This window comes from Mastomys coucha, unplaced genomic scaffold (assembly GCF_008632895.1).
Source record: "Mastomys coucha isolate ucsf_1 unplaced genomic scaffold, UCSF_Mcou_1 pScaffold21, whole genome shotgun sequence".
NCBI lineage: Eukaryota > Metazoa > Chordata > Mammalia > Rodentia > Muridae > Mastomys > Mastomys coucha.
In genome coordinates, this window is record NW_022196904.1 from 101,541,986 (window position 1) to 101,564,085 (window position 22,100).

General features: G+C 46.4%; 1 protein-coding gene across 12 annotated transcripts in view; it reads left to right on the forward strand.

The window, feature by feature from the left end:
• Nucleotides 1-22,100, forward strand: part of Tead1 (TEA domain transcription factor 1) — a 228,578-nt gene that overhangs the window by 35,310 nt on the left and 171,168 nt on the right. The window contains exon 1 of one of the 12 annotated variants that reach the window (XM_031387917.1): nt 8,583-8,606. The exons of the other annotated variants lie outside the window; for them this stretch is intronic. Within the exon in view, the coding sequence (XP_031243777.1) occupies nt 8,604-8,606 (3 nt within the window). The 5' untranslated portion in view covers nt 8,583-8,603. Of the gene's footprint in view, nt 1-8,582; nt 8,607-22,100 lie in introns of those variants that run through there. 12 annotated transcript variants of the gene reach the window in all.

Consider the following 22,100-nt stretch of genomic DNA (forward strand, 5'->3'; position numbering starts at 1 on the left):
AGAGAGAGAGAGAGAGACAGAGAGAGAGAGAGACAGAGAGAGAGACAGAGAGAGACAGAGAGATAAAGAGACAGAGAGACAGAGACAGAGATATATATAGAGAGACATGCTTGCTCGCTGCCTTTGGATGATGTCAGGAGAAAGCATCAAACCCTTTGGAACTAGAGCTATCATGTTGATTGATGATGGGAACCAAAACTGGGGGTTTCCTTAGGGGGGTGGTCATAGTTCTACCCACAGTTATCTCATAGTTATCTCTTGGATGTGAGTGTCAGACATTTTACTAGACACTAGGGTATCAGCTGTGGTTAATGGTAAATAAAAATCCTGCCCCCGTGGAGCTGACTTTGGGTGGCAGCTTGCTGTTTCCCAGTTAGTGCCTCTGGGCTTGGTCTAGTAGCCTCTAACAAAATGACTTTAGCACCCCTACCCCCAATGCAGCTCCTTAAAATCCATGTCTCAGGTGTATTCCTCATTAGATCAACACCAGTTCCTGTGGGACAGTGTAGCCAGGGAGGGATCTTTTCTATTTGGAGGGGCTTCCTGAGAGGGTTGGGAATAGGAGAGGCAGGAGATCATCTCATTTGATTAGCACTAGTTGGCATTCCTGTCAGCTGCATATAGGAGATGGTTGCTGTGTGAGTGGTGGGGCTGGAGTCCCATGTGGTTGCCTTCATCCTGTGGAGGCCAAGGGAGCTGCACAGAGTCAGGACCAAGGTCCAGATAGCTGTCATGCTGGGGTTCAAGGGGTCACCTCCTTTGGAAAACAAGGAGTGATTGTTTCTGGCTTCAGTGTTAGATAGGATGCAGGATGCCCAGTAGGTTTGCATATCAGATAACAGTGTCTTGTCACTGCACATCCATGATTACGTTTCGGAGCAGCAGCATTTGGAGCAAAGGTTTACCCAAAGAAAGGAACAACTTGAGCTTCAAGTGGTACCCTGGTTTTTTTTTTTTTTTTTAAAAATACACACACACACACACACACACACACACAAATTTATTAACTCTTTAACTTGAGTGATTTCCAGAATAAAGGAGGTAAGGATGATGGGGACAAGGAACAGAGTTCCTTAACTCATTAAAATAAGAAAAAAAAGTGAGTGGCAAAAATATTGGACTCAATGAAAAAATTTTTTTGGATTTAAAAATTTATTTTTCATACAGTTTATTTTGATTGCATTTTTATCTCCCTCAACTTCTCCCAGGTCATCTGCCCCTATTTATCCCCACAAAACACAAAGAATTATTAAAAAATAATTATTAAAAATATTAAAAAAGAAGAGAGGCTCATGTCCTATGTCACCCCATTCACAGGTCCTCTGAGCCTGACCGCCATCATCTTTTCTACTAAGCAGCCTCCCAGAGATTGTGGCTTCTTGATGGCTTAGGCTGGGCCTCACATTCCTCTTTGGTTCTTTGTCTGCTCCTTCAGGCTGCTGGGCCAGAAGGATGGGTGCAGAATTCTGGCACCAGCTTTCTTCCATCCCGCCTTACTCCCTCTTCAGTTGTCTTGGAGCCACAGGATAGGTACAGTGTCCTGGTTGCAGATTCCCTTGGCCGTTTGGCAGGCAGGTGCATTTGAGCTGTCTAACTAGGTCTAGAGGTGAGAAGCTATTGTGTATGTTTTCACTCTGGAGTGTGCCCTTAGGTCAAGGCTTTTCCCCACTAGTTCTATGGTCCTGGCTTGTATATCAACAATTAGCAAACGTTAAAAGCCAGACAGTAAATATTTCTGACAACACAGGCCATATGGTCTGAGGCACCTACCACCCGACTCTGAGTTGAGTGTGCAAGTACCCACAGACAGTGTGTAAACCTGTTGCTGTGACTGTGCCCCAACAAGAACTCACTGGGGACACTGAATTGTGAATGCTAAGTAATATGCCCTTTGGGTTAATTTTCAACCATTTAAAAATGGTAAATCATTGTCATCCTCAGGCCATATGAAAACAGATGGTGGACCATATTCGGCCTGTGAGCTTCAGTTTGCCAACCCTCTTCTGAGTCATTGACACAAGAACATAACAGATCAGAGGCCTGGCTGGCAGTCTCCACCGAGTGATTCTCCCCCTCGGGTCACAGCTTCTGCACCTCCCAGGTGACAGATCGGGCCAGGATGTTAAGGTTAAGGACCGGGTTTAACTTTTCAGCTGTCCTCCGATGTAGGTCCAAGAGCACATCACATTGTTAGCTACCCAAAGAAAGTGGTGGATCTGTGAACCTTTAGAGAATGCACAATTCACACTCAAGTCTATCCAGAGGAGAGGCAGTATTATAATGAATGAAGTTTATAATGATCACTGACTACAATATCCCAAGTAATTTTGGGCTAATAAATAAATAACCAGCAGAATTGCACGCTGGACATGATGTGTCCCTCTGGAGAAATGCCACCTGGTACACACAGCCCTGTGCATGCTCACCATTGTGTGGTCTAAATGGAAAGATCAGATTAGCTTTGACTTCCTGTCACCAGAGCGGGGCTAGCTGCACCTTGCATCCCAGGATGGGAGGCAAGACCTTTCATTCCTCAGAACCGTGACGGATGGAGGCTTTGTGCTTTATGGATGGAAGATGTTCTGGGTGCTGCAGACAATGGAATTACACCTCCACAGAAATCACCCCTAGATTGAGAATCAAGTTTGCACGTGTGCCCTGTAGCATTCGCTCTGGCTGAATGCTGAGACTGGCTTCTTATTAGGTTATGTCAGAGCAATGCTCACCGCAATAATACATGATGCTCCTGTGGTAACTCAATAAAGCCAAGGGAGGGAGATGGGGAGGGTGCTGACTTGCTTATTTCTAAAGTGCTGAGAACAGTAGGCAGTTAGGGTTCTGGGTCCACCCCTCTCCCTGGAGCCTTGCTTGCTGGTTTTGAATCTGCAAATGCTGAGACCTTCAGTTAGGAAGTTTATCTTGGTGGTCAGTGGAACAGCATCCTGCCCCCACTTCCTGGCTTCTGACCCACCAACCCTCGCTTTAGGGATGATCAGTAGACCTTGTTGTTTATGGAAGTGCCCAGTGGGGTTTGTACCAGACCTTTCCTGACCCATGAGTCATCTTTTTTTTCCTTTTTAAATAGTCGACTGTGTGTGTGTGTGTGGTGTGTGTGTGTGTGTGTGTGTGTGTGTGTTTCAGATCCTGCTTGCCTGCCAGCTCACTCACTCCCATCTCATCTTCTTGTGCTTGTCCTTTGCAGTTTTGGACACCTGTCCCATTCTTTGCACTGTGCTAATTAAGCATGGGGCATGTGTTATCAAATGTCTTGTGAGCCCAGGAATGGTTTCATCAGAAAGCAAGATGCTAGGAAACACCACTGTCGTGGGCCCTCTGTTTTAAGCACTATAAACTGTTTTGCGGTAAAGTGTTAAGTGTAGAGAGTGCCAGCCTCTGAGTAAAGCCCCTGCCCCCTCCTATGCACTGCTTGATGTGTGGGGAGACGGGCATAGGAGTCTGGATGTTGGGACTTGGAAGCTGTTGGCCAGCTCTTCTGTGTGTGCGTTGAGAGTTGCCTGGAAAGCTCATTTAAAGGCAGGCTGTGGTCCCTCACTTTGACATGCTTCTCATTCACTGGCAGCTGGCCTTTAGCCTACTCTAAAAGTAATCTGACCTGGAGACAGTGCTGGAACCCCTTCCATTTATTGAGGGAGAAACTATTTTCCAAAGAGGAGAGGGGTCTTGGAATTAGGAACTGCAGTGGGTAGTATGGACCTGGGCTTTGGAGCCAGGGCTCCAGGGTCTCTGGATATTGGTGTGGCCTCATAGCCTCCTGCAGGCAGTCTGTCTAAAGACAGATCTAACCCACTTCTCAGTCACCAAGCTTCTTGCTGGGAGCCACGTGACTGGGGGCAAAGCTAAGGACACAGGCTTCGGGGGTAAATGTGGTCTGTGATTTCCGTCCCCCAACTCCCCATAGGTGTTGATTCTCCTTTGAATGTGAGCCAAAGCAGTTGTCTCTACACTCCATGATTTTTATTTCACAAAAAACCAAGCCAAAACCAAAACAACAACAACAACAACAACAACAACAACAACAAACCTAAAATAACAACTACCGCAATGACAAACATTCTCTAATCACAATAAAGGAAGCAAAACAAAAGGACAAAAAAAAAGGGCTGTTTTAAAATAACCAGTAGCACCCCCCACACCGAAGTGCTGTCATGCCGAGGTAGGCTCTATAGACTCAGTCAGACCTGCCCGCCGTTCTCCTTAGACTCAGTCAGACCTGCCCGCCGTTCTCCTCAGTAAACCTTAAGTAAATGCTGCCCTCATGGCTCTGTCTTCTCAGGATGACTTTTTTTGTTTTTGTTTTTCGAGACAGGGTTTCTCTGTGTAGCCCTGGTTGTCCTGGAACTCACTCTGTAGACCAGGCTGGCCTCGAACTCAGAAATCCACCTGCCTCTGCCTCCCAAGTGCTGGGACTAAAGGCGTGCGCCACCACTGCCCGGCTCAGGATGACTTTTAATGGTCTCACCCTCTCATCTCACAGACTGAGGTTACTTTGCCACTCCTCTGTTATTGGGCGTTTAGACGTTCCCCCCCTCAAAGTTTTATACTGTTAATAAATAAAACTTTGAGATTCAACTTGATTGTGACTGTAGATTATTTTCCTAGGGTCAATTCCTAGAAGCAGGATTTGAAAGGTTAAAAGACAAAAGAATTTTTTAGTTCTCAATGGATACTGCTGAACTGTTTTCCAGAGGAGTGTCTGAAACTCCACTGTGCTGCAAGTGAGGGTGAAGGGCCCTGGTTTCAACACTGTGACCCACTGCAGACACTGAATGTTTTACAAAGGCTTGGTTCAGGGTTGTACCACTGTTCAGTTCTTTCTTGGATGGTGGAAAGGTTGCATATGGCTTTATTTATTCTTCTTAAGCTTTTATTTCCTTTGCTTTTTATAGGCAGCTCCTAGCTAGCTAGCTCAGGTCATTTTTTTTTTTTTCTGTGTAGAATTTTTTAGATTCCTGGATTTTACAGATAAAATACAAACCAACTAAATTAACAACTGAACCCAAATGTCCATCTGTATAATAAATACTTTTGACATATTTTATGGTTGGATTAGCTGCTTGTGATCTTAACTTCCTTACAGGTCACGAGTTAATAGGGTGACAGTGAGGGTCTTTTCCTCTTCTTTTTACACTTCTCTTTGTTCTTTCCCTCCAGCCCCCACTCCCATTTCCTGTCCCTCACCCCCATGCACTGTGTTTGTGTCTTTGGAGATAAAAACATAAAAGGAATGGTTTTTAGTCACGCGCCTTCAACTCTCAGAATGCAGCTTTCCTAAATTATGTACTATAGAATGAGAAGAAAACCACAGCATTGTAACAAATTGCCTGTGACTAAAGCAGGAAATCTTAGAAAGGTGTGTTTGAGGGTGTAATCTTACCTGGTAGTACCGGGGAGGCTGACGTGTTTTTCAAGTTGGTCTTGACTCACCCTGTTCTTTCTGGAATGTTTGCTATCCTCAGTATGACAGCGTCTCCTTGATGACAAGCTCTCTCACTGGGCCATGCATACCAGGGCTCCAGAACTGGTTTGCTTATTTGCCTGGGGTAAACTGTGGGAACACCCCTGCAAGGTGGGGGCCTTGCAACAGCAGCATTCAGCATCTGATAGGCACTTGGTGACTGTTCTCCAGGCTCACAGCAGGAGTGCCAAGCTTAGGTCTGGCCTCACAGTGCAGCCCTCTCCTCCACACCCCTCCCTCCCTTAATGATGGCCGCTCTACCTGGGTGTTGTTGGCCAGGCAGTTGCCTGGTAGGAGAATCTAAAGTCGTCAGTGTAGCTGGATGTGTGGCGGCTCTGTTGCTATTTAATTTGTTAATGAAACAAGGAGCACATTTTCCTCTCCTGCACACCTCTCGGCTGTTTGTGATGAGGCACAATTAATTTATTTGTGCTGTCTGTGGAGGCGGATGCCAGCTAATGCAGTGAGAGCTTTTATCTTTACGTTTGTAATGAAGAGGGGCAGGCTGCTGGCAGATTGACAAGGCTTACAGATGACTCACTAGCCGACTGCAGATGCTTTCTTCTGAAATAATAAAATGTACACTCGAAAGCTGGGTTCCTGCGTGAAACAGGCAGAGCTGGTTTGGGAAAGTTTATGCTGAAGAAAGAGGAAGAAAGAGGCGGGAAGCTCCCCCGTGGGCCACCTGTCCCAACTGGCAGGGCAAGGCTCCTCTTGACCTTTTCCAAAGAGGAACTCCCAGCTTCCTCTCCCCTGCTCACTCTAGGTTGGCTTATTTGTGTTGCCGTAGACACCATGCTCACAGCCACCTCTCTTGGGGTCCGAGGCTTCCCATGCTCCATCCTGACTCACCTGGTGAGGCCTGCCTAGGAGGCCCCAACATTTGCAACCCATTTGGTCACAGCCTTGGAGTGTATCTGGGATTCCTCCAGCCTTTGTGTCTCCAGGCCTGGGCTTTGGTGGTGGCCTTGTTTATCATGACTCTCTGTCACCTACTCTGACATAACATTTATTATAGCAGTTTATATAATAACTGCTACTTAATTCAGGGAAACTGCATTTTATAAGTTGAAGGCATATGGACTAAAATGACTATTCTCTTGACTTCCTAGTTGGGGTTTTCTGACGTTGAAACCACTTTGTAAGTTGGATTTGTTGTATTTCTCATTCTAGAGATGAGGAAATGGAGATGGGTAGAGATGAAAATATAATATGTCTATAATCACACAGGAAGGTACCAGCCTTGAAAGCCCAGTGTCCAAAACTTGACCTTAAGATCTTTCTATGACACTGATACACTAAGGATGAAATGAAACATTCATAAATGGCTGGCCATTGCAATTCAAGAATTAGATGAGCTTATATATATTTATGTTACATATCCATAGTTCTGTAGACTAGCTGGAAACCACAAGATACTTTTATTAAAAGTTACCTTTTAAGTGTACCTGCAGTTCAAGCACCCATATGGTCTAGGCAGGTGGATTGTCATGTGTTTGAGATCAGCCTGGACCTGGACTACAGAGTGTGACACCCCCCACCCCCCAAGAACCAGGGGGTTGGGGGAAAGCTGAAAGTCTGCTCTGGGTCTGAGAAATGCATTGTAAAGTGTATCTAAATAAAGTTTCTTTCCCAAATCAGTCACCTGGTATAGCTGGCTGTGCAGAGGGCCAAGCGTCAACGTCCAGTTGCCCCAGTTTTCCTGTGCCAGCAACACAGACATGAGCATGCCTATCCTAACTGAGCCAGAAGGAGCTATGGGGATTTTACACATGAAGCGATTCTTCCCCTAAATAATCAACTGAGCCTCCCTCTAGGCTGGGAGACAGGCTTGGGTTGTGAGTGGAACATGCAAGCCTGTCTCCAAGGAGCATGCAGCCAGTGGAGGAGAACACAGTTGAGGAGGCACTGTCATGGCAGGGGGCAGGGGCAGTAGTGAATGAAGTCGGGCATTAGGGTGCTCCCAGTAGTGTAGAGGAACAGCGAGGAAGAGGCACCTTAAAGAAGTGGCACTCATTAGGAGACTTGAAGGCTTTTGCAAAAAATTAAAACTTAGGTTTTTAGATGAAAAAAATTTGTACCTTACATTTCTCAAATTCTGCTAATGTCAGTTGTAAGTAGGTGTGGGAAGAAACTACTGAACCAAACCACTCTGTGGATAGAAAAGCAGAACTGCTGAGCTGCCTCGGATAGCGGAGGACAGCATGGATTCAAGCTGGCTGGTAATGGTGGGAGATCTGAGGAAATTCCACCAGAAGAATCTGGGTTACTGATCATCTGGTCAGCTCATTGATTTTTTTTTTCTTCTTCCTGAAAAAAACAAACAAACAAAAAAAAAACAAAACCTGAGGAGATGGGGGCAGTTGTCGCTCTGAGATGAACATTGGAAGTCAGAGGGCTGAGGAATATGAGCCTTAAGAGCCCTGGGTTGGAGTTAGCTCCTAGTGGTTGAATTTTTTGTGGCAGCACTTACAGTATTTTAATCCTGTAACTCTTCTACCTGGCTGGTACTTATACCCCCTAATTTGGACACCTACCCCAGTCCAATCCTCTGGGAAGCAAAGGTATTTGGAGTTGTCATGTAACATGGAGGTGGGAGATGGGGTGAGGGGCTGGTCTTCAACAGCCTATGGAGGTTGTATAAGTGTTACATTTCCAAGAGTAAGATGCCTAAGGGGTTTGAAAGTCGGGTGGACCTCTGGCAACAACCAGAGACTGGGTAGAAGGTGGCACTAAGGATGAACTTAGTTTTGATAGCAAGTATCTTAAGTGCTTGTCACCTTGTCTGAGTGGTGAGGAAGACAGGGAGAATTCCCAGCAGCATAGGGAAGAAGGAACCCGTATTAGATGTCCCTCAGGGATAGAAGGTGGACAAGAGAACTTATGCCTTAGTGGTCCTATTGACTGACAGAAGTACTTATTAGTGAATGGATCCAGAGCCTGTTTGAGTTGTGACAGACGGGAATGTAACTGAACCTGTTTGAGTTGTGACAGATAGAACCATGTTGAGACTTACTGGGGTTTACCTGCCATTGTTGTGGTGAGGATGACCAGATGTAGACTGCTCCAGCATGGGCTGAGGGCCTGTGGGCTAGAGGCTCTCAAATAAACCCTGTCTTCTGGTAAAATGGTAGGTGATAGGATCAGTAAAGGGCTGAGGGAGGACATGTATTCCCAAACAGATGTCTTAAGAGGGAGGAAAGCTAGCAGTTACGAAGTGGGCTGGTTCCAGAGGACATACATTCTCTAGAAGGATGGTCCCTTTTACCTTCTTTTAGGACTAGGGAATGTAAAGGGGCTGTTGTACCTCCAGAGTCCTCAATACTAGCTGGGTTACTTTGGAGATGAATGCTGGGCCATTACCCAATTCTACACTGAAACTCGTGTGGACTGAAGAAAGGAGGGGGTCATAAGGCCCGTTGTGGGGAGGTTTGGGTGCAGGTGGGGCATCCTTGGGTGACAGTCTTAAAAAGGGCAGAAAGACTAGGGTGGAAGAAAGTGGAAGAGAGGTTGAGACCCAGTGTAAAGGCTTCGACGTGCTGTCAGAAAGGACCTTGCCTAAGCATCAGGGGATAGTACTTGTCTAGTAGCAGAAGCTAGATTTGGGGCCCTGCAATGGCTCCTGAGGCCTGGAGGGTGTGTCTTTGGGCTCAGAGTAGGTAGGAGTTAAGTTTGGAGGGGCAGGGAAGAGAATGGAGGAAGGTAGGTAGGGGTGGGTGTTGGCTGACCTCCTTCACAGTCTTGTCAGCTAAAGCATTTCCCAACTATATCCTTGATAGGGGCCCGGTGACCTCAACAGTGAATAACCGCCCCCTGCTTGAGAAGATAAAAGGCTTCCAGCACTATTAGCATTATCAGGCCATTGGTAATAGGTGTGGCCTTGCTGATGGGGGAGTCCCTCATGCCAAATAGAAGCATGGAGGTGTATCTTGTGGGATGCACATTTAGAATCTGTGTATTTTGATGGTCTTGTCTTATGCTAAAGCGAGGGCTGAGAGGAGAGCCTCCATCTATAGTCAGGGTGTGGCAGAGGGAAAATAGAACTTTGGATTCTTGTAGGTGAGGGAGTCTAGTGATTCCAGACAGGAGTGGGTGAAGGTGTAGCCTGAGGGAAGAGTGTAGCTGAGTTAAGAGGGGGACGGGCATCAAGAGAAACACCAGAGGCTTTCTCTCTTTCATTCTTCGTTTGTTTTTTGAGGCAGGGTTTCTCTGTGTAGCCCTGGCTGTCCTGGAACTCTCTCTGTAGACCAAGCTGGCCTCAAACTCAGATCCACCTCCTGCCTCTGGGATGCTTGTGTTGAAGGTGTGCACTGCCACACCTGGCTTGGCATTCTCGGAAAAAGTGATGTGGAAGAGGTAGGAGTGAGGGAGATGGAGCAGCAAGGCTTCTATGTGTGTGTCTTTGAGCCTGTGAGGGGGAGTGACCGAAGGCAGGCTTAGAGGCTTCCCAGGCCAATAGGGAGGCTGCTGCTAGCACCCGTAGGCAAAGATATATCCAGTTGTTTGGAAAGGTAAAAAAAAAAAAAAAAACAGGGGCAATGTGTGCCCTTTCATCTGATCAGGACCCCTAAGACCATTTCTCATTTTTCAGTAGTGTAAAGGGTTGATCAAGGTCTGGTAGAACCAGAGCAGGAGCTTGTAGACATTTTGTGGACAAGAGTAGGCAGATGTGACAGGTATAATAGATTCTAGGGCCTCTGTTTGGGACCCCTAAACTGCTTCATAGAGGGGCAAGTGAAAAAAGCAGAGTTGGGAATCCAAGTTCTGAGGTACTTCATGAGACCCAGCAAGGAAAGAACCCATCTTTAGTGGTGCAAAGATCAAGGGATCTTAGACACTGTAGTGAAGAATGAGCTTGGGAGAGCCAAGAGACAGCAGAAAACCTGGGTCCTTTACCCGACAGACAGTTGCATCTTGGAAAGAGAGACCCCTGTATCCTGTTTCCTGAAGGTTGAGTTGAGTAATATGTTGACAGGATGAGAACAGGGTCTGTAGAGTAGGAGCTTAACCTACATATTGAATCAAACAACTGGGAAATAAATCAAGAGACAGGTCAGTGTCTAGAGCTTGGGAAAACTCCCCTGATGGGAGTTGGTCTGTATAAGCTGAAATGCTGCTCTGGTGTCATGGGTGAAGTCCAGGGTGGTGAAGTGAGAAAGTGAGAAGGGAATCCCAGAGAGTAGAGTGTAGGGATTGAGCACTAGGGGTGGATAGGGACAGCTGCTGCCTTAATGATCCTCAGGTACTGGACCAGACTGCAGAGTTGGCAGGTTTTGGGATGGGCAGTCTGGGGTGTTGAAGAGCAAGTGAGAGGGCTTGGTAATACGTTTGTTGAGGAGTTGTATGGAAGGTTTCAGGCCTTGTTAATGTTTTAAGGAAATAAATGGTATTGAGGATGACAAGGGTGGAGGAGAATGATGGAATACTATCAGAGACACTTTAGGGGCCGGAAGAAGGAGTAAAAGCTGGAATTTGGGTGAAAAGACAAGGAGAAGTGTATCTTAGCCATGATGTCTCTTCCCTGCAACAGGACAACTGGTTATAATGAGGAAGGGTGAGTGATCAGATAGCCCCAGAAGCAGGGAAGCGGGCCAGTAGCCCTAGGCCGGTGGGGTGGCCATCAGTCCCCAGGCAGATAGATAAGTCGTACTGAGTGAGCAGGAAGTATAGATCAAATGGCCCTCATATGAGTCAAGAATGATCAAGTCTTACCACCATCTAGATAGTTACCACAGACTCCACCGCAGTAATCGCGATGATTTGGATGAAGGCAGAGTTCCCAGGGCAGCAGCAATCTTCAGACTCCGGGTCCAGAAGACCTCAGAGGTTTTCCTGTGGAGGAGGAACCTGGGGGACTGACCTATCTTTGCAGGACAAAGAGGGGCAGTCTTACTCTCCGGTGTCCATCTATCCACAGTTTGGGCAGGGTCCTGGCAGTGGACGAGATGAAGGGGAGCTCTTTGCCCAGGGGCCAGTGTTGCTTCCTTTAAAGCAGGCCTGGGTGGAGGTTTTTGGTGCCATGTCTGATGTCAGAAGCAGATGTTTCTGCCCTTTCCTGCCCCTTCCTTTTGTCAAACACCTTAAGTGCACCATTCAGCAGATCTGGCAGGTTGGAGGACCACCTTCCAGCCCTTTAGGTTTCTCCTGATGTCAGTGGCTAAGAGAGAAAGTGAGCATGGAGGGCAAGCATGTCCTCTTCAGAGTTTAGGGCTACTTTAGTATAGTGAAGCGGAGCCTCTGAGACAAACGGGAACTCAGTGGGATTTTCACCTGGCCTCTGTCTAACCTCTCTAGTCAAAACCGACAGTTTTGCCAGGCAGTGGTGGCGCACGCTTTTAATCCCAGCGCTTGGGAGACAGAGACAGGCGGATTTCTGAGTTTGAGGCCAGCCTGGTCTACAGAGTGAGTTCCAGGACAGCCAAGGTTACACAGAGAAACCCTGTCTCAAAAAACAAAAAAACAAAACAAAACAAAACAAAACAAAATTGACAGTTTCATGGGAGGCCTTTTGAAGTCTTGCCAGGAGGAGCCAATCTTGTCCCAGGCTGCCCTGCTGGGAGACCTTGTTTTCTTTTTGTTTTTTGTTTTGTTTTGTTTTGTTTTTTTTTTCATACTGGTTTGGTATAGTGGGATCACTATGACGGACAAGTTACCTCCATGGGAAGATTGTCATCAGTATGAGGACATCATCTGTATGAGCCTCTGCAGATGTCCAGACTCATTCTGCCTCTTCTGGGGTGAAGGTGGAGGAAGGCAGGACATGGAGGTCATGCCAGCTGAGGTTATATGCCAGAGGAAGGTACCTAAATTCCTTGATGAAGTTAGGGGATCATTTCAGAAAGAACCAAGATGTTTTCTCACCAGAGAAAAGAGAGAGGCCCCACCCACCACTTCTCTGAGGAGATAGAATCCATCAATGCTAGACCTGGTGAGAACTGCCTTTGGAGCTTGAGGGGCACTGGGTAAGAGGGTTGACAGTGCTTGTGGAGGATGAGGTTGGGGAGGACAGAGAAAGGGAGATATGGGGGAGCAGGCTTGAGGGGGTGTAGGAGGAGAAGGTGATTGAGGTGGTGCATTGGTGGTATCAGAAGATTTGGTTGGGGAGGTGCCCGAGTGGCTCCAGATTATAGTCAACTTTGGAGGAGTTGGACCATTTGCCAGTGCTTTGGCAGAGGCCATTAAGGTCAGTGAGAATTTGAAGTCAAGGATGCCGTTTTCTAGCCATTGAGAATGATTATCAAGTTTGTAGTGAGGCCAAGCTGTATTACAGTAAAAAAGAAAATAGTCCAAGAGAAGTAAGAGATTTGAGGAGACAGGGAAGAGGGGTGGCAGGGTCTGGCTTAGAACGAGAGGATCCCATGGCCAATGAGATGAAAATGTCCTGAAAAGGAGGCAACATAGAAGGCATCCTAGTATCAGGGTAAAAGGAGTGTAGTCCACACTGGGGACCTGCTATAAGGTAGAGACCAGTAGTGTGCGCACGCATAAGGGGATAGAGGATTGCAGATTAGAGATGAGGACAGAGGGAGTAGAGAGCCAGGACTGACACAGAAGTGGGTAAGTGCCATTGGATGGAAACTCGGTCCAGAGGCTGTCCTCAAGTGGATTGAGGTTTGTCAAGAGAATGGCTAGATCATAAGGGATGAAAGTTCCAGACCGAGTGTTGGGCACCCAGAAGGGTGCTGGTGATTTTGTGGCAAGAAAAGTTGAGCAGGCAGTTCTGAGGAAGGGCACTTAGCTAGTTGGTGAGGCGAGGTGGTGAGGAAAATGGTGAAATGGGGGACTCAGGATCAGGAGGTGAGTGTGATGGGTGGCAGATAGCAGCAGAGGCAAATGATCTGTACCACAGGACGGTCAAGTCAGCAGTTCTGTGTTAAGGGAGGGACTAGGTCTCCCAAGGAGGACCAACTTCCCTTCCTGGGTGTGAGTAGGAACAGCAAGAAACCCTCAAATAAAGCCAGTCCATGAGAGAAAAGCAGTTTACTGTGCTGCCTGGGATAGTGGAGGACAGTGTGCAGTTGTAGAACTGTGGTTTTTTTGTTGTTGTTGTTGTTTGTGTTTTGTTTTGTTTTGTTTTTGGTTTTGGTTTTTTGAGTCTGGGTTTCTCTGTGTAGCCCTGGTGTCCTGGAACTCACTCTGTAGACCAGGCTGGCCTCGAACTCAGAAATCCACTTGCCTCTGCCTCCCAAGTGCTGCCACCACTGCCTGGCTGAACTGGTATTTTATATGGGTATGTGACAGAGGGTGGTAGCTCAGAAGCCCCGATAGCAGGTGGTCACTCATTCACACAGATGAGGTGCTGACCATTATAGTCAACCAGCTATTAAGTGCTCCTGAGAAACATTTTAGCCAAGCTTGACCCAGGTAGGACCTGAGCTGTCACCCTAAAATATTGCCATCAGTACTGCCATTTGGGGGCCCCCTTTTGACCTACCATTAATATTGCTGAAAGACTTTGTATGCATAGGAACAGCTGATGTAAGGCTCCATGAGAAACAAACACATGTGAGAAGCCTTCTTAAAGCCTGCTCCATGAAGTGTAGGAGTACACAGTGCTAGGCTTGCTGGGTGCTGAGTTAGGTGCCCAGTCTACCCTCAAATACAGCATGTGATAGGAGTGATCACAGACTTAGAAGATTTAGTACAGAGGGTTAAATGTAGAATTAACTTACTAAAAAATGTTGCTTATGTTACCTCCAAATCAAGGTTAATACATTTTCAACATGGTCTAATAGTAAAACTAATTTTTCCTGTTTTCTTTGAGCCTTAAATGTGGTTTCTGTGGGTGATAAGGCTGGGTCTGTGGTAACCTGTGAGAGGAAGTGAGGTTAGTGGAAAAGACAAGGTGTTTTGCATCTCAGCTTTCCTGCTGTTTCTAACATGGCCTTAATTGAAATAAAGCTGAAATGTTTATGAAAAACATCTTAAAAATATCTAAGCAAGGCATGGTGGCACTCATGAAGCTTTGAAACAGGAGGATTGCTGTGTTTTGAGGCCAGCATAAACCACATAGTGTCCCTGTCTCCAAATCTCATTTAGTCCTTCACCAGGACTGAGGGAACAAATGGGGCCCTGTTGCAAGCTCTCAGGTTAGGTGTAGAGTTTCCCAAATCTTAAGAGAACGATGGTTCTCTTTGTAATACGGTAAACATCTTCGATACACTAACTTGTGTACTGAAGATGTTTCCCAAGTTAGACAAGAACTGTGGTTAGTTGGAGATTCAGAGTCTAGGGTGTAGAATGGTACGCAATGGTTGCACTCACTGGGTGGGTCTGTGCGGTGCTGTGGATAAGAAAACTCTGGGTTGCACTTGGCTTACTGGGCCGTAGGAATGCCCTCACCTTACCTCGAAGCTTGTTTCCAGGCTTTCCTGGTTCTCAGTCCTATGTTGCCTTTCTGAAGCTTGTTTATGCTTGATAAATGTATTGCCATTTGACTGCTGTTTCCCAGAAACCTGGATGGGCGAGGAGTCAGCTGGGCTATAGGATGTGATAAATGAGCTGGCCACAGCCCTGCACCCAAGGTGTTCTCTGCTGGTAGTACAGGAACCAGATCAAGGAATAGGTGACCAAGGAGTATTGTGGGAGGCATCCCTCAAGTACAGGGTGACCTGATTCAAAAACACCAAACGGAGGGGCTGTGGTCTTGACCCATTTATATCTTCCAGGAATCCCGCTTCTTATATTTTCCAACTTGAACATTGAAGCCACTGATCTGTGTTGGTCTAGTTCTCTGCCAGCTCTCAGGGGCTTACGGTGTCACAGTCACGCTCTGCACCTGCCTTTGCTTCCCACCACCATTTTACCAGTTGCAGACATGGGGCACAACACCGCTCCTAACAAGAATAGCACAGGCTTGCCTGGAGGCTCTCAGAGGACCCAGTCTGACAGCTGGGCATAAGGCGGCTGTGACCTGGGGTAGTGAGCAGGCAGGCAGATAAGTCATTGGGAGTGGCTAGCATCTGATACATACACATCCCTTCAGGCTAGTAGTGCATAAATACTTGCCTCCAGTGTGTTCCCAGAATATCTCTATCTGCAAAACATCTTTCAGCAGATGTTTGACTTGCAAGCTTGTGGTTGATAAAATAAATATATTTTTACAATGTAAACCACTTTGGGAGAGGTTTGAGTTTCTCCTGTCCCCAGAGGAAAAGGAGGCCCTTAGCTAACCTCTCTTCCTCCTCGGTGTAGAATTCTTGCCATGCTTTATAAGAAGAAGCATCCTTGGAATGTGCCACCTGCAGAAATAGAAGGAGCTCGGTTCAAACTGAGGGACCTGGCTATCGTTTGGGTGTGTCTCAGCCTGATACCTGGCATTTAAGGGGCCTGGATTCCATAGGCTTCTACTTTGTGTGTATACACTAAGGGAGTCTTCCCATTCAATAACTTGGGACCTATAGAGATAAACTGGCAAGATGTAGGAGCTGAAGTGCAGTTCCTGAGTTGGTGAAGGGTTGAATGAAGGAACCAGTGAAGTAGAGGTGGGCTCCCCAGGCTTGGGCTGTAGATCAACAGCATCAGCCCCACCTTGTTTTAGTGTGTGTGCATCTAAATGCACATTTGAACTCTGGGTCTAGGACAGGCTCTAGATTGTGAATTTTTCAGAAGCTCTCAGGCTATCCCAACAATGCCCATCCATTGGTTACACTGTCATCCTTATATCTTGAATAAATGTCTAGTGTGCACTCAGGATTATAGATCAAAGGGGAGGCCTTACAAGATGAAAAAAATCACAATTCGTCCTCGTCATCTGGAGAGAAACTGTCCATTACCCTTGTCGGGTAGGGTAGGTGGTCACAGGAAGGCTAGAGGGGAGGATGGGCCTCTTGGATGTTTTCACTCCCTCCGCTGAAGGGAAGGAGGCTTCTCTTGAGGCAGGCTCCATAGGGGTTTTAGCCTATCTAATCTTGCCAGTGGGCTTCAGAAATTGCAATGGCCTTGTCATTGGGTAGACCCTTGGTGTGTGTGCAGGGCAAGCATGCAAGTGTCTGAGGCAGATGCAGCTGATCTTTCCTGCCTCCCCACGTACATGGTGGTTCCCGGCCCACTTCCCTCAGCCATGACCAGGCAAAAAGTGCAAGCCTCCTGTGGACTTGATTTACCCAACAGGTACCCACATGGGAATGTACATACATACATGAATGTTTGGAGACAGACCTCTGTTATAGAAACATCTTAGAACCCAGATAAATTTTTTTTCAAAAAGAAGGTAGATCTAAAATTAGGTTCATTTAGCTTAGATCTTTTATGTTGATCAAGTATTAACATTCTGCAGTTTATCCTTACACTTTAATAAAGGAATTTAAAATACAGAGAGTGGGGGGGGGGGAAGAACTCAGAGTAAGTGTCTAGACTTGGGGGCAGTCCAGAAGAGCAGGAGCTGGAATGTTGCAGGTTTCCAAGGACTTTCTCCTTTATGGTTCAGGAGTACAAAGGCTCCCATCTCAAAGGCACCATCTTCTCCTTGCTACCCACTTAGCCAGGGAGTCATCTCTCCCTGCCCCCTTCCTTGGGTCCCTTTTCAGTTCATTCCCTGAGACTTTCACACTAGGAAAGGAGTATGGAGAAGAAGAGGAAAATAAACGGACTAATGGTTCCTCCTCTCCCTTCACACCTTACTGTGGTGGTTCTGGGTCATTCCTGGTCCCAGCTCTTGGCAGCAAGCAGCACAGGAGGTTGTGAAGCATTTCCAGGAGCAGGGGTTGGGGTAAATGTCTTTGCCTTGGCCTGCATTCTCTGTACTCCTTACATCCCAGGCCTCCCAAGACCACCTAGGACACTGAGTCTTTCACGGGGGCAACTGCGATGTCCTGGAGCCCTGCTGCAAAATGTGGCTGTCTCAGACCCAGAGCTCTAGGTCTGGGTCTTGTTCTGCACTACCCGCACTACCCGTCTTTGTAGCTCTCTGCTTCTCCTCCCCTCCCCCACCTCCCTTTCTTCTCTTACCTTCCCTCTTGTGTTTTTGTTTTTCTTTGTTCTGTATTCTGGGGTTACAAGTGTAACCAAGGCAAAAAAGATACCTGAGTAATTCGTGCTGACACTTGCACGCATCCACCCTCACCCCAGACTCTCCTGCTTTCTCCATTCTCGCCATCTCTCTCCATCATTATTGTTACTAGGGTGCCTTTATATTCCCTGTTGCTCTATCTCTCTGGTACATTACTGTGAGGCCTGTGAAGGAGCAGCCTGTTATTATCCACATATAGCACATAGTTTGCCCGGAATCTGACTGCATGCCTACTTAAGGCTGGTTGTGATTTAGTCTTATACCAGGACAACCATTGTATGAGTTTTGATTGAAACTTTATTATTTAAAAATGTACCTCTCCTCCCAATGTCACATACCCAAATTAGCCAGACCCAAAGTCTGTATGTTACAATTGGAGTAGTGATTCTGAAGCCTTGGATCTTTACATATGATTTTATACTTTATCAGTATTTTTCTGTACTTATCCATGACTAAACCTAGAAAAAAAAATCTATGCAGAATTTGAGCTAGAGCAATTAGCTTTTTTTCTTTCATAACATTATTAATTTCCTACATTCAGTCCATCCTCATTCCTCAGTACTTAGCCTTTTTTTGTTCTTTTCTTCATGTTGTCCTGTTTATATGTCCTACCCACATATATATCTGTTTCCGTATGTACATGTATTATTGGCTAGATTTGCATATGAGCAAGGATATGCTGTTTTCTGAGACTGTGTGATCTCATTTAACATTACACATTCTAAATCAGCCCATTTTCTGTTAGAGCTGAATAGTGTTTCATTTCTTAATGTGTACCAGAGTTTTTGTTATCCATTCATCTGTTAATGGGTTGATTCCAGTTCTTAGCTATAGTGAATAAAGCAGCAATAAGTCTGGGGGTGTAAATATGTCTGGTAGGGTATGGAGTTCTCTGAGTGTGTACCAAGGAAAGAAATAGTAGGGTCATGTGCTAATTCTGTTTCTCAGTTTTTTGAGAAACTTCCAAGCTGACTTCCACTATGTGTTAATAAGGGTTCTACTCTTGACATCCTCCCTACCGTTTGCTGTCAGAGTTCTCTTTTGGAGACACGCAGGCAGGTGTTTATGCTCCTCAGCATCCTGGGCTTGAGTCTGGAGGGTGGATTCAGGTCCCAGGTTTTCTTAGCCAGATTTAGCATCCATCTTAATTGTTTGGTTTGTGGTTGGAGGAAACAAGGGTTGTAGTGGCAGATCCAGACATTTTGTTTCTCTTACCTGAAGTATAAGCCAAAAGTAAGCTTGGAGGTGTGGATCCTGGAATAGCTTGGGTAGGGACATATAGACAGTTGAATGGCAGGAACCATGGGCGATGGAGTATGTATGACAGCCTTAGGGGATGGAAAGGACTTGAGTCCAGGAAGGAAGGTCATCACCACCCAGACCCTTCAGAGCTGACCTCTAAGTAGCACTAGTGCCTTAGCAGCTGTGACGAATGTGTTCTAATTTTAGTCCAAAGAATAGGTGTCTGGCAATGGATCAAGTTTCAATTTAAACTTCTGATCTTGCACAGAGGAAAATATATTTGTATCCCTGAGAACTGGAAAGGTGACACTTATCAAGTTCCCTGTACTGTCCCTTGCATCTGAGTCTTAGTCCTGGGCTATCAGATGAATGCAGAGGGGTTGGCCTCTGTGAATGTGGACATTCTGGAAATCACCTAACTCACAAATAGCTCCCTTTTTCTCCAGCAGAGGAAATGGAGGAGCCTGAATGCTTCCTCTGCAGTGGAATCCTCTTCCTTTGGGTTTCAGATGAAGCTCTTGTCCGTTTGTTGGGTCTTTTTAGTCACCTTACTGACCACCCTGTAAGAGGCCCTATGTGTGAGCTCTGAAGATCAACCTCCTAGCCCAACCCTGCTCCCTGGCCTTCAACAGTTCCTCTGTGGATTCAATATTGCTTAAAGATGAAAGGTTCAGAACTGAGTCCCAAGGAAGGACACAGGAAGACAGGATGCTGCCTTAACTAAGCTTAATATTGGGAAGGTGGTTGAGCTGGCTAGTTTTACGTCAGCAGGAGAGTCATCTGAAAGAAGGGGAATCGCAATTGAGAGAATGCCTCCATAAGATTGGCTGTAGGGCGTTTTCTTAGTTAGTGACTAATGGGGGAGGACCCAGCCCATTGTGGCCGGTGGTCCTAGTTTCTCTAAGAATGAAGACTGAACAAGCCATGATGAGCAAGCCAGTAAGCAGCACCCCTGTGTGGCCTCTGCATCAGCTCCTGCCTCCAGCTTCCTGCTCTGCATTAGTTCCTGCCCTGACTTCCTTCAGTGGTGGACTATAATGTGGAAGTGTAAGTCAAATCAACCCTTTCCTTCCCAACTTGATTTTGGTCATGGTGTTTGATTGCAGCAATAGAGACCCTAACTTGGACAATCGTCTTGACAGGGGGGTGTTTAGATGCAGCAGTCAAGGCTGTGGTGGGATGGGAGCTTGCAGCAGTATTGTCCAGATAGATTTGGGTGCCCGGGAAGGCTTCAAGAGAAATGTAGGTCTGTTGATGGATGGATAGACTCATGGCAAGATGTATCAAGGATTTTATTGATGCTTCCATTGGCTTGCATTCATGTTTAGAACCTGTGATACACACTTCATATGGTCTGCATTCTTTGAGGCTCCTGGTATGAGTAAGGTCATCACAGTCCTAGACTGTGATGTTCTTGGCTTATTTCTCGTAGCAGTGTCTTATAGCATTTGTCAGAATCACCTTATTTTTCAAGTATGGATACTCAAGGTCTCATTTTTACCCCCAGCGTGTGAAGTATTTCTGCCCAGCACACTCCTGTCTTCCAGTGTCTAATGTCTTTTTTCCTGACTATTTAGCTACCTAAAGTAGGTGATGAGGTCATGCATGTTTATGTGAAGAAAACAGAGGGAGGGCTTGGACAGGTGGATGTTGGAGAAGAGAAGGATTCAAGTAATTGGTTCGCTTTGAGCATTGTGCATGCTGTGTTTGAGTATGGGTGCGTGTGTGATAAAGCACATAGGTGTGGAGGTGCTATGACAGCTTTCAGATGTCCCGTCTCTCCTGCCTTTGCAGCACTGTGTAAATAGTTTGTAGTGCATGTTTTTGCACTCATTCTGGTCTCCTGTGCAGTTCTTTTGCTTTTGGTAACTTCCTAGGATTCGAGCCTCTTGAGGCTGTTGTCAGTGTAGCTAGCAGGGTTTCCAGAGTTTCCCTCAAGAGTGTCAGTGGGATTTGTTCACCTTCGTGCTGTGGACAGGTGAGCCACCTTTAAAGGTCTGCTGATGATGTGTTTTAAAACACTGCCTTAAGTTTGCTTGGATGTGGCTCATTTCCCTCTCTCATGGTGGAGATGCATATGTGCTCACTGCCTGCTGTGGCTTCTCCATCTGTTTCTACTTGAGCTATGTGTATATTTTCCAATGTAGATTTTAATTGTTTCATCACCACAAAGGTTGGTGTTGTGTGGGGAAGAAAGTTCAGAGGCAGGGACTCTTTCCTAGCCAGGCAGTGTCAGACTTTCCTGGCTTTTAAGGATGTAGAATAGCAGAAAAGGGCAGTGTGTTTTGCCTGCATCTTAGTTCTGGTGTGCCCGAGTGATCAACTTGGCTCTGGAGCTGCCTTTTCGATGCTTGTCTTCAGCTGCTTTTAAAAATTATGGTTTATGGGACTGGCTGGCGAGATGGCTCAGTGGGTAAGAGCGCTGACTGCTCTTCCAAAGGTCCTGAGTTCGGATCCCAGCAACCACATGGTGGCTCACAACCACCCGTAATGAGATCGGACACCCTCTTCTGGTGCATCTGAAGACTGCTACAGTGAATTATGCTGGAGCGAGCGGGGCTGGAGCAAGCAGGGTGGGCCAGAGCAAGCGGGGCTGGAGAGCAGCCACACACATGTTGGCTCACGTCCATCTGTACAGCTACGGTGTACTCATACACATAAAATAAATAAACCCTTAAAAAGTATGGTTTATTTGTGTGTGTACACACGTACGCGAACATGTGTACATGTGAGGGCATGTGTGTGGAGAGTAGAGATTAAACCTTGGATATTTTTCCTTAGGTGCCATCCACTTTCTTCTTTGAGATTCCTGATCTTTTCAGTAGACTAGCCTGGCTGGCCAATGAACTCTGGGCTCTCACTGCCTCTGCCTCCCCAGACTGGAATTACAAGTATGCATTAGTGTCCCCAGCTTTTTAGAAAATTATTGATAGGTTCTGGGGATCAGGTCCTTGCTATTGTGTGGCAAGCACTGTGCTGATTGGACCATCCCCTCAGCGCTTGGATGGCCTTTCTCACTTTTGAGAGCTGAAAGCTACTTTGTCCTTCTGTGATCTTAGTTTAAGGTATGTTCACATCATATGTAGTCTCACTGGCTCTTTGTGTCCCACAAACATGTCACACAGAACTGGTACACCTCAGGCAGAATCTTTCTGCCATTGTAGATCAGAAGATGGGACTAGATTCTCCTTGACAGCCTTCCCTTTCCCAGCCTTTCTCATATATTCCCGTTAAGACAGCCTGTAGCTATTGATTATCTCCAGTGATGTGAGCAGTAGCACCTCATAGTACCTCAAGGTAACTAACGGGACGTGGCTTTAGTTTCAAGTTTATCTCTTATCAGTAGTGTGACCTCAGGTAAGTAATTTAATG